General features: G+C 33.1%; 1 protein-coding gene and 1 pseudogene across 1 annotated transcript; both read right to left on the minus strand.

The window, feature by feature from the left end:
• Positions 1–3,525: 3,525 nt before the first annotated feature.
• Positions 3,526–6,341, minus strand: LOC110712952 (annotated as a pseudogene).
• Positions 6,342–8,642: 2,301 nt separating this feature from the next.
• On the minus strand, positions 8,643–13,196 carry LOC110712967 (5'-nucleotidase SurE-like). The gene is made up of 10 exons (XM_021891426.1): positions 12,712–13,196; positions 12,511–12,605; positions 12,009–12,076; positions 11,885–11,928; positions 11,625–11,702; positions 11,394–11,547; positions 9,732–9,884; positions 9,515–9,625; positions 9,319–9,384; positions 8,643–9,235 (listed from the first exon to the last, which is right to left on the minus strand). Exons 1-10 carry the CDS (start codon positions 13,053–13,055, stop codon positions 9,134–9,136), a joined length of 1,215 nt encoding a protein of 404 aa, XP_021747118.1. The 5' UTR covers positions 13,056–13,196; the 3' UTR covers positions 8,643–9,133.

The following is a 13,196-nucleotide window of genomic DNA, read 5'->3' on the forward strand; positions in this document are numbered from 1 at the left end:
TTCACCTCAAAGTGTTCCTAAAAGATTCATTCTCATAACTTTATAGTCGAGGGATACAAAGATTGCAAACCTTTTCATTTGGTCAAACCTTGTTTGATATTGAAACTAAGGAATTGGGAAATCCACAATATAAGCATTAACCTTACGTAATGCTCCAATAGTTTTACTTCCAGTGTCAAAGGTAGAGTGTCATAACTTGAAGGCAAAGTGTTATGTTTTATTGCAAGGTATTGGAACTTGAGTCTCACATCAGTCATACGGAGGATTAATCACTTGATTTTGGGGTTGATGTAGGACAATGGGCTCTTCTTTAGAACTAGCTTTCGGATGACTCTCCTATTATCTTGTATCACAAAGACGAGAAAAAAGGCAATATTTTGTGTTTTACTTGATGACGAGAGGGACCAAGAGTGGAGCTGTCTCGTTAAGACATAGGATAGGCTCAAATTTTCTATGAAAACTTTAAATATGGTCCCTGAATGTCCTAGACGATGGTGCCAAACTTACGACGAGACAGCAACAGAATATGCACGAATAGCTAATGATTTGGCTTACCATTCAAAAAAGTAATGCCAAATTTTACAGAATGCACGTACTGCTTAAATGGTTGCTTGTCAAAGTCAAAGATCTTGTTTTTGTAGGAGAAATCGATAGACAAGTCCCAAATATTTGGTAATTTTTTTTTAATTTTTATTTTTTTTTTTTAATTTTTTTTTTTTTTTTTTTTTGTATTTTGAAAGACAATATATATATATATATATATATATATATATATATATATATATATATATATATATAAACTACGAAATATTTGGGACTTGTCTATGGATTTCACCTAAAAAAGTATGTTTCGTAGTATTTAGTTGAGTTAAATGTAGCTTAATGGGTCTATTTTTTTTCTCCTTAATCATAACTAGCATTGTGGCCCGTGCAATGCACGAGTTATTCATATAAAATTGTATTGAGAGATAAGTGAGGAAATATCAGTAAGTCATTATAGGGTATAATATGTAATCGGAAACATGATTAAAGAAATTAAAATTTTAGAACTTTAATCGAAAAAGAGGCTTAAATAGAAGGTGGAAGGGCTAAAATTAAAGAGAATATGAAAAGGTTGAATTAAAGGGGAGAGATGAAGATGAAGATGAAGTATATATGAAAAATAAATTTTTATAAGTTTAATGAAAGAATTAAAAAAAAATGGTGTAATAAAAAATTAATAGTGTAAGATGACATGTGGCACTATGGTTAGAGAAGTGTAATAAAATGGATGGGACATGTGTCTTTCTTAATTTTTTGGTTATAGTTTTTAAATACTAAGTATAGATAGGTATAGATAGATATAGATATAGATTGGTAATAATGATATGTCAGCACACATTTTTTTTCTCCTTAATGCTATCATTTTTAATTGGATTGAATACTGATTTATTTGTCAATTATAATTTTAAGAATTTGAAGGTGTAGAGAAAGTGATAAAAAAAGGTCCTCAATCCATTTACTTGGGTACATATCTCATTCATTCGTCCCTTCTGAGGGATACCCAATCAATACAAAAATTTGTTTTATCTGGGGGTATAATTGTCTTTTCAAATGCCAGTGGAGGGTTATATACGTCTTTTCATATACTAGTTGAGGGGTACATGTGTAATTTTCTCACCAAACAGTAAAAGCAAAAGGCAAATAGTAATTGAATAGCTCACCAAAAGTACTGAATAAATGACCCTGCTTTTTCAATATATTTACAAAAATACCATCAGATTAACAAAAATTCGATTATCTGACAGATTATCTTGAATTTTCCCATCCCTTTTAGAGATTTTTAATACATTATCTTAGAGAATTAAATTCACTAGACATTATTGTTGAAGGTAAATTGAAAAATTATAGAATTTCCTTTTACGTAGACAATGATATTAAAATGTTCTAATTCTATTAGCACAACATAAGTTTACTTAAGTTCACCCATTATAATGTTTTTTTTTTTTTTTTTTTTTTTTTTTTTTTTTTTTTTGGGGGGGAGGGGGGGGGGGGGGGGTGGGTGACATCAACAACAATGAAATTAAATACTTGTATCAATTAAGAAGCACACATGAGGAAGAAATGTATCAATAGATGAGCATTACTATTACATGCCACTCCATATGATATACTCTTTCTGTTAGACAATTTCACAATTTATTGCCATTTTATTCAAATTACAACACACAATTTTATTTAAACCTTAAAAGATAAATAAACAAACCATTTTCGTTCTGAATGGAGAGAATAAATTTAAAATTATACTAATGTCATACCTATTAGATGAATAGTTCTTCAAGGATACATCTAGAGATAATCATGCTAATGGTCAAAAACTATCCTACCCATTTGTTTGCTTTACGTTACATAATCTCAACTATTTAAGCACTTTTCTTTTCATTATTAAATTATAAAAGTGCTAATTACACTTAGACCCACCAGACTAATGTGCATTTTGCGGCTTCATACATTCATACAAGTGTCCATTGTTAACAACCAAAACGAATCCGACAAGTGTCGATTTGTAGATCACTTACTAAATTAGGACCCTATTAACTTTCTGGTGATTTCCTTAATCATATTTTAATACGAGTAATTACTGCCACAAATCATTATTTAAGCTTATGTCAAGTGTAAAGTTGTCCACTTTGTCCTGTATTTGAGAGGCATATTTATGCGGTCTAATTTTCCAACTTTACGATAGATGATGTTTTAATAGTACTAGTACTATTTAAATACAAAAAATTTAAAAAGTCTTCAAAATGCACCCTTTATGAAGGACATTTTTGTTACATGAAGAGTGAAAGTGTTCCATTGTAATCCGTAGTGGGTTATAAAACTAGAGTAGATCAACCTTGGCCCGGTCTTGCTCGGTTCGAACCAGTTTATGAAGGGGTTAGCTCAAGGATTTTGGCTCAAATCTTGACTTATTCCTAAGCAACCACGCGAATGATTAGACCATTTTCAAAAGAAGAGTATTTTGAGAACTTTAGGCCATGGGATGGTACATGCTAGGTATCACAACAATTTCCGGGCACGGGCCGTGAGACCCAAATAAACTACTGTACAATACTACAATATATTCACATATTTTCCATATCTTTAAATTTATTGTATAAATTATTGTTCTATTATCTTTTATTGTTTTTGTTGTTTCACCTTGTTCACTCTTTGGGCTGAGTCATACTCGGGGCTCAATTCTTGGTATAAATTAAGATTAAAACTTTTTTAATTTCATACATAAATATGAGAATTTATTTTGATAGATTTTGAATTAATATCATAATTCATTTCATTGTAAAATTTTGTAAAAACCGTGGTGGCACGAGGCTTAATCTAGTGTCGTCTATATGGATGTCTACCCGACTTTATAGTAGACTCTCTAACGTTTCTTGCTTAGTAAAAACCAAATACAAAAAAGATTGAAAAAAATGAAGTTAGTGTTGTAATCAAGCATTTACATTCATAAATGAGGTGTACTATAAATGCTTAATTAAACTGATCTACAAAGGTTTCAAATTAATGTGTTGTAATCAAGCATTTATATGAATAAATACATGAGACATGGATACTTGATTAAAACTGATCTACAAAGGTTTACAATCAACACTAGCAAATATCCTGCTGATTACAACTTCAAATGTCCAAAAGTATGCTCTTACCTAAAACCAACTGAACAGTCATGCATATACAAAGGGATTATACAACGTTCATCAACATTTTTTCCTCAAAAATCTATGGCTAATCAACTGGAACAAAGTAATCTCTACGTTGTTAGTATAATCGACATGAAATAAGCTAGATAATATAACTACAGGCACTACACACAGTCCTAAATAATCTATCGAAATTTCTAATTTTGTTCAACCATCCAAAAGTGATCTGTTATCTTTTCCTTTTCCTGCTGCATCTACCATTGAAGTGTCCTAGTGTCCTGCTCAAGAAGAAAACATTATGTTAGTATTATACATTTTATGAATATAGGAATAATCTCTTAAACCAATAGCGAAAGTAGTAACAACTAAGCAAGTTTTTATTACCTAATGGACAAGCTATTCCACCAACATTAGTATAGCCAATCAAGCTGCGAGGCTTAATCAAGTCCTCCAATTCATGTACAATCTTACTCTGATCAACACCAAACCCTGCTTCCTCTTTGTTACCTTCACATATCACATCATCTGCCATTAGCTTCTCCCACAAAATGTAGCTGCCAGAAGATAAGTCAGGACTGCTAGTCTCGGATGTCAGGTTAGATTTCTGGTCCGGCATTAAGCTAGAGCCTAAATCAATCGCTGAGGAGCCAAGATATGAGTTTAGTTCTGAGTGAGCAGCAGCCATTTCTTCCTTAGGGAATTGATCACCATGCTTTGCTATAAATGACTCCAAAAAATTGTCATTTGAGACCAAACGACGTTTCTTATGTACTTCTCCACCACCCAGAACTTTGTTCTGCCTGTAGTTCTGGAGCAGGCGCTGAAATGAGTTAGTTTTTTTTCATTGCCTTGGCAAGGAGCATAATGAACTCCTGTTGCTTCCATTCAACAGTCTTCATACGCTCTCCCATTGCAGCCAAGCAAGTGTTCGAGTTCTGCTGCTGTTGCTTCAGATCAGATATCTCAACTTTAAGTGCCTCTTGTTCTTTCTTAAGAATTTCTATTTCAGTCTCCTTTTGATGCAGCAATCTAGCATTGCTGTTGGTACCATTACCCTGGGCTCGCCGCTTTATAGTCTTTAGCAAATCTTTCTTGCCCTTCTGAAACCCTGGATGTGCAAACTCCCACCTAACAGGATGGGCTGTTGACACTTTTCTGAATCCCTATACCAATTACCAAGTATAGATCCATATCAATATCACTACATAAATTTCATACAACCAGCAAAAATTATATGAAATAAAAAAAACTCAAATCCCAATAAATGATGTAGTATTATACCCTAATACCATGTAAATGAACCAGTTCAATCAATTGGATGAACAATAGAATACTATTAATCAATGCTTTTCTATCCATAAGACCATAACTTATCACTATAGTTTAATTAATTCATCTAATCTAGCAGCAAGTTCATCCAAAAGGGTACTATTAACACAATTAAAGTTGGCATAAAATAAGCATTTATTAAAGTCCTACATCTTAGGGATGATACAAAATTAAATACCCAATAAACAAAAAAATCACCCATTTTAAAAACAGTACACAAAGTACTCACATAGCTTGTTTCTTTCTTTATAGCCACTGTCTAAAAAAATTATATACATTTAAATGAGTGTATTAAGCACATGAACAATTAAAAATTGATTAAAAAGAATTAAGTCGTATTACAGGACCCGAGATCAAATTCCATCTCCAACAAAAATGTCCACACCTCCACACTAAACATACTAAAACCGGAGATCAAATTCTGTCTATACCAAACATACTAAAACCCGAGATCAAATTCCGTTATAAAAATAAACCCGTGATCAAATCCCGTCTAAGCTAAACAAAGCAATCAACACCCAATGAACATATCACAACCAGAAAAATTAAACCAAAAACAGTCCAAATAATAATAAATGGAGATAAATTACTTACATAGGTGTTAAGCTGACGAACAAAGCTGGAGAAATTGGAGTGTTTAAAATACTTAGAAAGCAAATCAGTGGAAAATTTATGTTCATCCCAAATAATAAAACTATTAAAAGATTCACCCCATGAAATAATCGGATCACTTTCTGGGTTTTCAACCATATCAAAAGTTTTATTCAGAAAAGGTGGTGGTCCAAATTCATGTAAACTCATCAATGGCTTTGGCATCTCCATAGTTTCTTCTTCTTCTTCTTCAACTACTACTACTTCTTCTTTCACTGTTACTCCATTAACATTATTAAGCTTATTTCCAACACCGAATACACCGTTGAGTTGTAATCCGAGTGATAACTCGTTGTTGGGGTCCATAATTTGCAAAAAGAAGTTCAGAAATTGCAGAGAGAAAAATGGTTTTTGGGGTTTTTTTGATTTTTGGGAATTTGATTGTGAAGAGGTGGAGAGAGAATGAAAGATGGGTGTCTAAAAATGGAAAGGGGGAGGTGGGAAAAAAGTGTAAAAATCCAAAAAAATATATATAAAGTGTCCACTTAGAAGTGGTGATGACTTGCCATTTGTAGTAAGTATATGGTGTGTATTTTGATTTGAAGCACTTTTTATTATTATTAATTTATTTATTTATTTTACCAAATAGTATTCAATTTAATGATAATCGATAAGGATTGTATTTTACAACCTTGAAGTTATAGAATCAATTTTCAATTAAGCATTTTGGAGGTGGCAATTCTCGCTTACCCCTCATTCCCAAAGGACCTTAACGTGGTTGCCAGCTTGCCCATTTATTCATATTTGCTTGATTTGTGAATTGAAACTTTAATTCGATAGAGTGTCTTCTCTTAACTTACAAAATGAGAAGAAAAAAAATGCACTTAATAGAAATGTGTTAACTAATAGAAAATAGAGGAAGTAATTTTTTTTTAATCAAATTTAAATTTGACTTGATACTAATCATAAGAAGAAAAAAAATTATAGTAGTTTTCAAAAAAAATAAAAGAACAAAATTATAGTAGAGTATAGTTTTGTTTGATTCATCTCTACAAGTACTTAGTGTTTATAAATATCAAGATATTATAATTTTGAGTTTAAATAACCAAAGATATTACTACTTTTGTTTTTTTAATTGACATATTTATTTTTTAATCACATTTATCAACACACAATTTTAACGATTAATCAAAATAAATTATATAAATTTTGTTATATATACATAGTAGAATTTACTAAATGAACAAAAATTAATAAGCAAAAAACATCCAGCTGTACAAAACAAACTCTTGTAGAAAGTACTCCGTATAATTTAAGGTAATCCGTATTTTTTTATTTTTGGGCAAAAAATTAGAAGAAAATGGTTGCATATTTGTTTGTTTTTTGTTGTAATTTGATTTGATGTGAACCAATTTGGTAGGTGAAAGGGGTTTCATTAGGATAGAATTGATTTCGTTGGTACGTGGCACTCATTTTATCCGCATAAGGTATGGGGCTTCTCGACATAACATGGATACGATTTTGATTGGACTGCACTTTTACTGTTTTAACCTTGTGTAATGTGTATTAGGGATGACAAATTTGATTAGTATCATAAAATAGATTCAAGCTAAAACTATTGGCCATGATTTAGAATTTTTTATTTTTTTTTTTAATTATTTTTATTTTAAACCTGTACTATAAAAAGTAAGTAAATACAAACTGCCTATACGGCTATACATTGTACAGCTTGTGGCAAAGTACAATCAGGTGTAAAATTTAGGGGGAAAATGGAGTATTATTTTACCTACTATTTTGTTTATTCACCTTTTTTTTTTTCAATCAATCCTCATTATCTTATTTGAAATCCTCATTTTCTAAAAATGTATGAAAAAGGCTTAGATATGAAGAGAGTAACATTTTTAAATTTAAATAAGAGATGATTTAGATGGATGATAAATACTAAAGACAAAGTGAAAATAGTGAGAAAGTGTAAAAAGGCAAATTGATTTCAGAAAAAGTTGGATGAAAATATTAATTATAAAGAGCTGAATACTCTAATTGGTAATGTAGGAGTTTTTAGGTACTATAAGCGGAATTTCATGAATCATATTCATAAGCATCTAAATTAGGATTGCATGCCTAACATACAAGAATCACATAATCATACCTTTGAAGCGTTATTTCCACGTAGCTATTCGATCGACAAATCAGGGAGAGAATAGAGCCCGAAGCGTGACTCCTCTTATTAGTCCACGCCTCCACTGGATTCGAACAAATCATCCACCAATATTAGATTGGTCGAGTGAAGGGGAAAACCACGATCACCACCTTTAATGGACAACCGACCACCGCATGAACTACCACCACCACGGGGACACCACCGGCACCGAGGGAGGGGGAGAGCTGTGAGAGATAGAGAGTTTGAGAGGTTTGGTTTCGTGGTTGCTAATTAGGGTTTCAACTTAACAGTAAAATTGTTCTAGTAGTATAAAATAAGCTAGGCACCTAGTCTATTTGCATAATCAAGCGGTCCACAATGTTTGTTGTACCCCCAATCAGAGAGTCAAATATCTATTGTAATATTGAATCAATTGGAAGCTAGCCTCCTTTATAAATCGGTATAAAAAAAATAAATTAATTAATTAATTAAAAAAAAAAGTAGTTATGTTTTACAGCCTATGGATTTACAAAAGAAGTTCAATGACGAAGTAACCCTTGTAGACTGAAGTAACCCCTATAACATTGATCGAATAACCCCTATAATATTGACCGAGTAACTCTTAAGTAACCCCTATAACACTGACGAAGTAACCCTTGTAAACTGAACGAGTAACCCCTATGACACTAACGAAGTTATTCTCATGATGGATGGCCACACCGTGTGACCAGCCACATATAAGACTTTGTGAAAGAAGTTATATACAGACAGTAATATTAGTAACATTTTCGTATTTGGTAGTATTGATACTCTGATATGGATCTGTGTCAGGCACTGTCAGCCAAATAAAAACTTCATTCCCTTGCATAAAAGCACATACTGGCAACAACCAAGCCAAAAAAATAAGATAAAATGAAACACAAACTGATAAATTAATGCATGTTAATTTACAAAACATCCCCAAAAATAGCAATGCCTTTCTTTCGTCTTTGCGAATTTACAGGAGGTATCTCTGTTACAAGCTCCACACATAAAAAGAGATCTGATGCATCATTACAACCAAATAGAGCATAAACATGTTAAGAATTGACATGCATTTATATCTCTTTTAACAATATGGAAAAAGGTCCAACGACCTCTGTACAACAAATAATTCGAATGGCTGAGACTAGAACGCGACGGATAATCTTTTCACAAGTAAAGCAGTTGACAAAAAAGTTTGAATTCCAACGGAGATCACTCACACTGAACTACCTAAGTCAGCACATGAACAAATAATATATGTGCTTTCTTCAATCAAAGGAGGCAAAAGAAACCAGCCCAAATGTATGTCGAGTTATCGACTGTCCGTCTGCAAGTATGAATATTTTTTGCTTGGTACTGAGTTCAGGAGACGCTATTGTTCCCATGCTGCAAGGACTGGTGATAACCAATTTGAGACAGATAAATGACTCTCTGACTGAAGATCTGAAGACAAGGCTAGCGGAGTAATAGCAACCTATCATTCGAAAAACACATAGTTCATCAAAGAGATAATGAAGTGTAGCTGTGAAATCATCGACTAAAAAGCTTAGAACTCACAAATCCATTTTGTACTGCTTTAAAATCTAATTCATCATCTGCATCTTCCTTTTCCTCATCCAAGAACTGCAAATTTGGCAAAGAACGTATTGACTACTCATTCACAATATGTACGAAGCACACAAAAGAGCCAGAAGAACAAAGTGATGGGGCAACTTCTGGCAAAAACAGCAGGACGTAATTGCCAATTACATACCTCAAGACGGTAATGTTTTCTAATTGTTTGTTGGGTCTTTGGTTTACCTGCAACCCCAACAGATTCAACCTCTACTGTCTTTCTATTTGTGTTCAGCCGGCGCGCTGCACCCTGGAAAACATGTAACATATACCATAATTGGATCAACATAAAATTATACAAACAGCAGTGCAGTACCCCATGGAGCAAAAAAAAAAAAAAAAAAAAAAGTACTCACAGCTGCTGAGGCATCTCGTCCCAGCTGAGCAAGCTGAATACCAAGGCTTTGCTGATTGGCCATAAAATTCATTGCAGACGGATGTTTGTATGAAGAAATGGCTCGCCAAGATAGACTAGACCTCCAAAGGCTCTGTCTAGTCAATCTGAAACCCTGCCAATTGCAGCAAACAAACTAATCAGTTTAGTTGTCCAGCATAGCAGGACCGTTTCTAAATTTGAACACACCTTTAATACATTAATAATTAATGATATTATTTACTAACAATTGAGTCAGTGCTTGAAGGGCCCTGAACTGCAGGTCCACGCAGAAATGATGACCAATAACCATCCCGCAAAAAATTACATAGTAAGTATTGCACAAACCAAAATACTAAATTTTTCATGCCAACTTTGTGTCCCCCTACCATGTGTTTTACCCTCCTGATTTTCCTGGTACCTCAACAGCCTTAAAATATCAACATAGATGAGCTATTTAACTTGGTGATGTGGTCAGACACAAGACAAAGAGATAAAATGGAAGAAAAGATCTTCATTACTCCAAGATTAATAAAAATGAAGTGGCTTTAGATTTTCCACCGATAAGATACCCTTTAATGACAATTTAAAAGAGGCTTTAAAACTTCCACCAATAAGATACCCTCTAATGACAATTTGAAGCATACACCTCTCAGCATGGAGAAACTCTAATCCAGTCGATAGACATCAATCCAGAAACTCAAATCTAAGATGTTGTACATTTCCTTAAACAGTTAGACACTGCAGTGGCAAAATTAGTTTGAATGGAAACTAATATTCATGATTATGATGTAATCACACCATGCAGTGCATTTCAGTGAATTATTTGAACACACAGTTTCAACAAGCACAAAAGATTGGATTCTCCAAACCAACATAGTATCCTTCTATCCCAGCGGCATTGCAAAGTTAATTAAATAAGTTTGACTATTATCTAAATCTCTATACATTGGTAAAAATCCTGAAAACATACTCTTATAAAATGCACTTTTAAACAAACCTAATATCTTCACCTTGTAAGTTAATTAGTTTTTTAACAGCATAATAGTCAAATTTTAAACCAAAAAGGAAAAAAATTGACAATTCCAGTGGGACAGAATACACGAGGTTATTGCGACCAGCTAAAAAGCCGAGAACAATAAAAATTAAGAGTGATACATGATTTTGCAATCAACTATTCTATCCCAATTTGTGAGGTAGGGTGGATACAATTGCTTTGTCCAGCCCTAAATCCCTCATAATTAAGAGTCTTGGATTTATCTTGCAAGTTGTAATTACCATTTCTATTGACATGTCATGTATTTGCAAAAACTAAGCAGTTAATTATCCATGTCGTAACATCTTCAATATAGCAAGACGTCATATAACGACAATAAAAATTGATCAAGTAAAAGTAGTTTAAAAGGAAATTTCCGTAAATTCTTCATGTATTCAAAGAGAAATTAAAGACTAAAGAACTAGTAACACAGTTTTCTTAACGCCTGTCGCCTGATAGTCTACACCTAGCATATGCTGAACAAATTCACGGAGGAATCTTAAATTTTCATTCATACATACAACAAGTTTCACATCAAAATTAGACCAGTGTTATAAGACACTAAAATGGCAAAAAAAGAGTGACATAGAAACACTAGCACCAACAAACCTTGTTTGAGGAAGGAGAATTTGGAATCTCCACATTAAGAAAGCAGCCTTTCGGGAAACTCCCATTCTCAATATCTTTTATTGTTGCATTTATCAATGGCAGGCAAATTTCAACAGCATCCTTGAAATCATTTTCAGAGCTAACATCTTTTTTCCTGCAGCATAATGGATTTAAAAATAATGAAGAAAGAAGACAACCAAAGGAAAAAAAAGCGACAAGAAAGATACTTACCAGTCCAATGACATACAAATTGATGGTACGCCATGTATCAATGCCTCTCTTGATCCAGCAATAGCCCCCGAATACAGCCTAGTCACACATATTAAATACCAACAGATAAGAAAATTTGGAACACAAGGCAGAAAAACGGGGAGAGAAAGGTTAAACATAATCTTATTTTATTAACCATTTGTTACATTGCATAATGAAATAGCTTTAGCTTATTATAAATATATGTTGGATAGGAAACCACCATTACACCAAATACTCACATGTTTTGACCACAGCTTGATCCTTTATTAATTCCACTTAGTACCTACAAAATTTCAGTTATAAAATCATTAACATGAGAAAATCGATTACTAACACAAAAGTGATACACCTCAGGAAACATACCAATAAAGGCTTTGACCAAGAAAACAATGCCTGAGATAAAGCTAATGACACACAATCTGCAGGTGTACCTGGTCAAAGTGTAAAACAAAAGACTCAGGCTCTTGCTGCCGAACCCATCAAATCCGAACCAATCCAAAATATAATAATAACATTTGGAAGATCTTAGTTCAACAACAACAAGGAATTTAAGCACCTAAAACTATAGAGCATCCACAACAAAATGGCCAAAAGTTCATTACCAAATCGCAATACTCGGTTATTATCACTAGCAAGAAATATCTAAAATCTCATTAACAGACTAACAACAATGTAGCTTAAACCTTTTTGAACAAATCCAGAATTAATCATATTTATTAATTAATCATAATATAATATTAATTAACCTCTAATCAACAAGAAAATTGCTCAAACCAATCACAGTTTCCAGAAAATCAATAATTAAATTGAATTTTATCAACAATTTCACAAACAATTAAAGGTTCAATACTAAAAGAAAGATTACCAGAAACTTCGAAAGCGGTAGCGCCACTGATTTCAGCAGAATTCACCTCAACCGTCTCACGAACTGTCAACGAATGTCCAGATGCAGATTTATCACTACAAAATCAACCATTTCATCAACAAAACCAAATAAAATCATTCAAAAAACACACAAAAATTTCAAAAAAAAAAAAAAAAAAAAAATGATTTAAATAGAACTAACAATTGAGGAGCACAAACGTGAACATCAAAGCGACCATTACGAACAAGCGCATCAACAAGAGCAACAAGACCAGGCGACTCAATTCCATCACCATTAGTAACCAAAATCACCGGTTTCGAGCTCGTTTCTTCAGAATCAACAACATCATCATCATTCGCAGTAGAAGGAGCTTCTTCTTCAACCTCTTTCTCGAATTTCTGGTGCTGTTCTTGAGTAGAAGGAGACTGAGTCAACTCGGAAGATGTTTGTGATTGAATTTGTTCGACATTTTTTCTGGAAGACAAAACTTGCTGAAGATTAGCGACGAGAGAAGGAGGTAAAGCATTTCTTCTACTGGAATTCATGATTGATTGAAGAAGAAACCCTAGATTGGGAAGAAAGGAATGGAATCAAATCAAATTGGTGGTTTGATTGGAAGGTTTACTTTCTCTTTCTACAGAGGAGAGAGAAAATGAAACAGAGAGAAATTTTGGGGGAGAATTATT

Source organism: Chenopodium quinoa, unplaced genomic scaffold (assembly GCF_001683475.1).
Source record: "Chenopodium quinoa cultivar QQ74 unplaced genomic scaffold, ASM168347v1, whole genome shotgun sequence".
Classification (NCBI taxonomy): domain Eukaryota; kingdom Viridiplantae; phylum Streptophyta; class Magnoliopsida; order Caryophyllales; family Amaranthaceae; genus Chenopodium; species Chenopodium quinoa.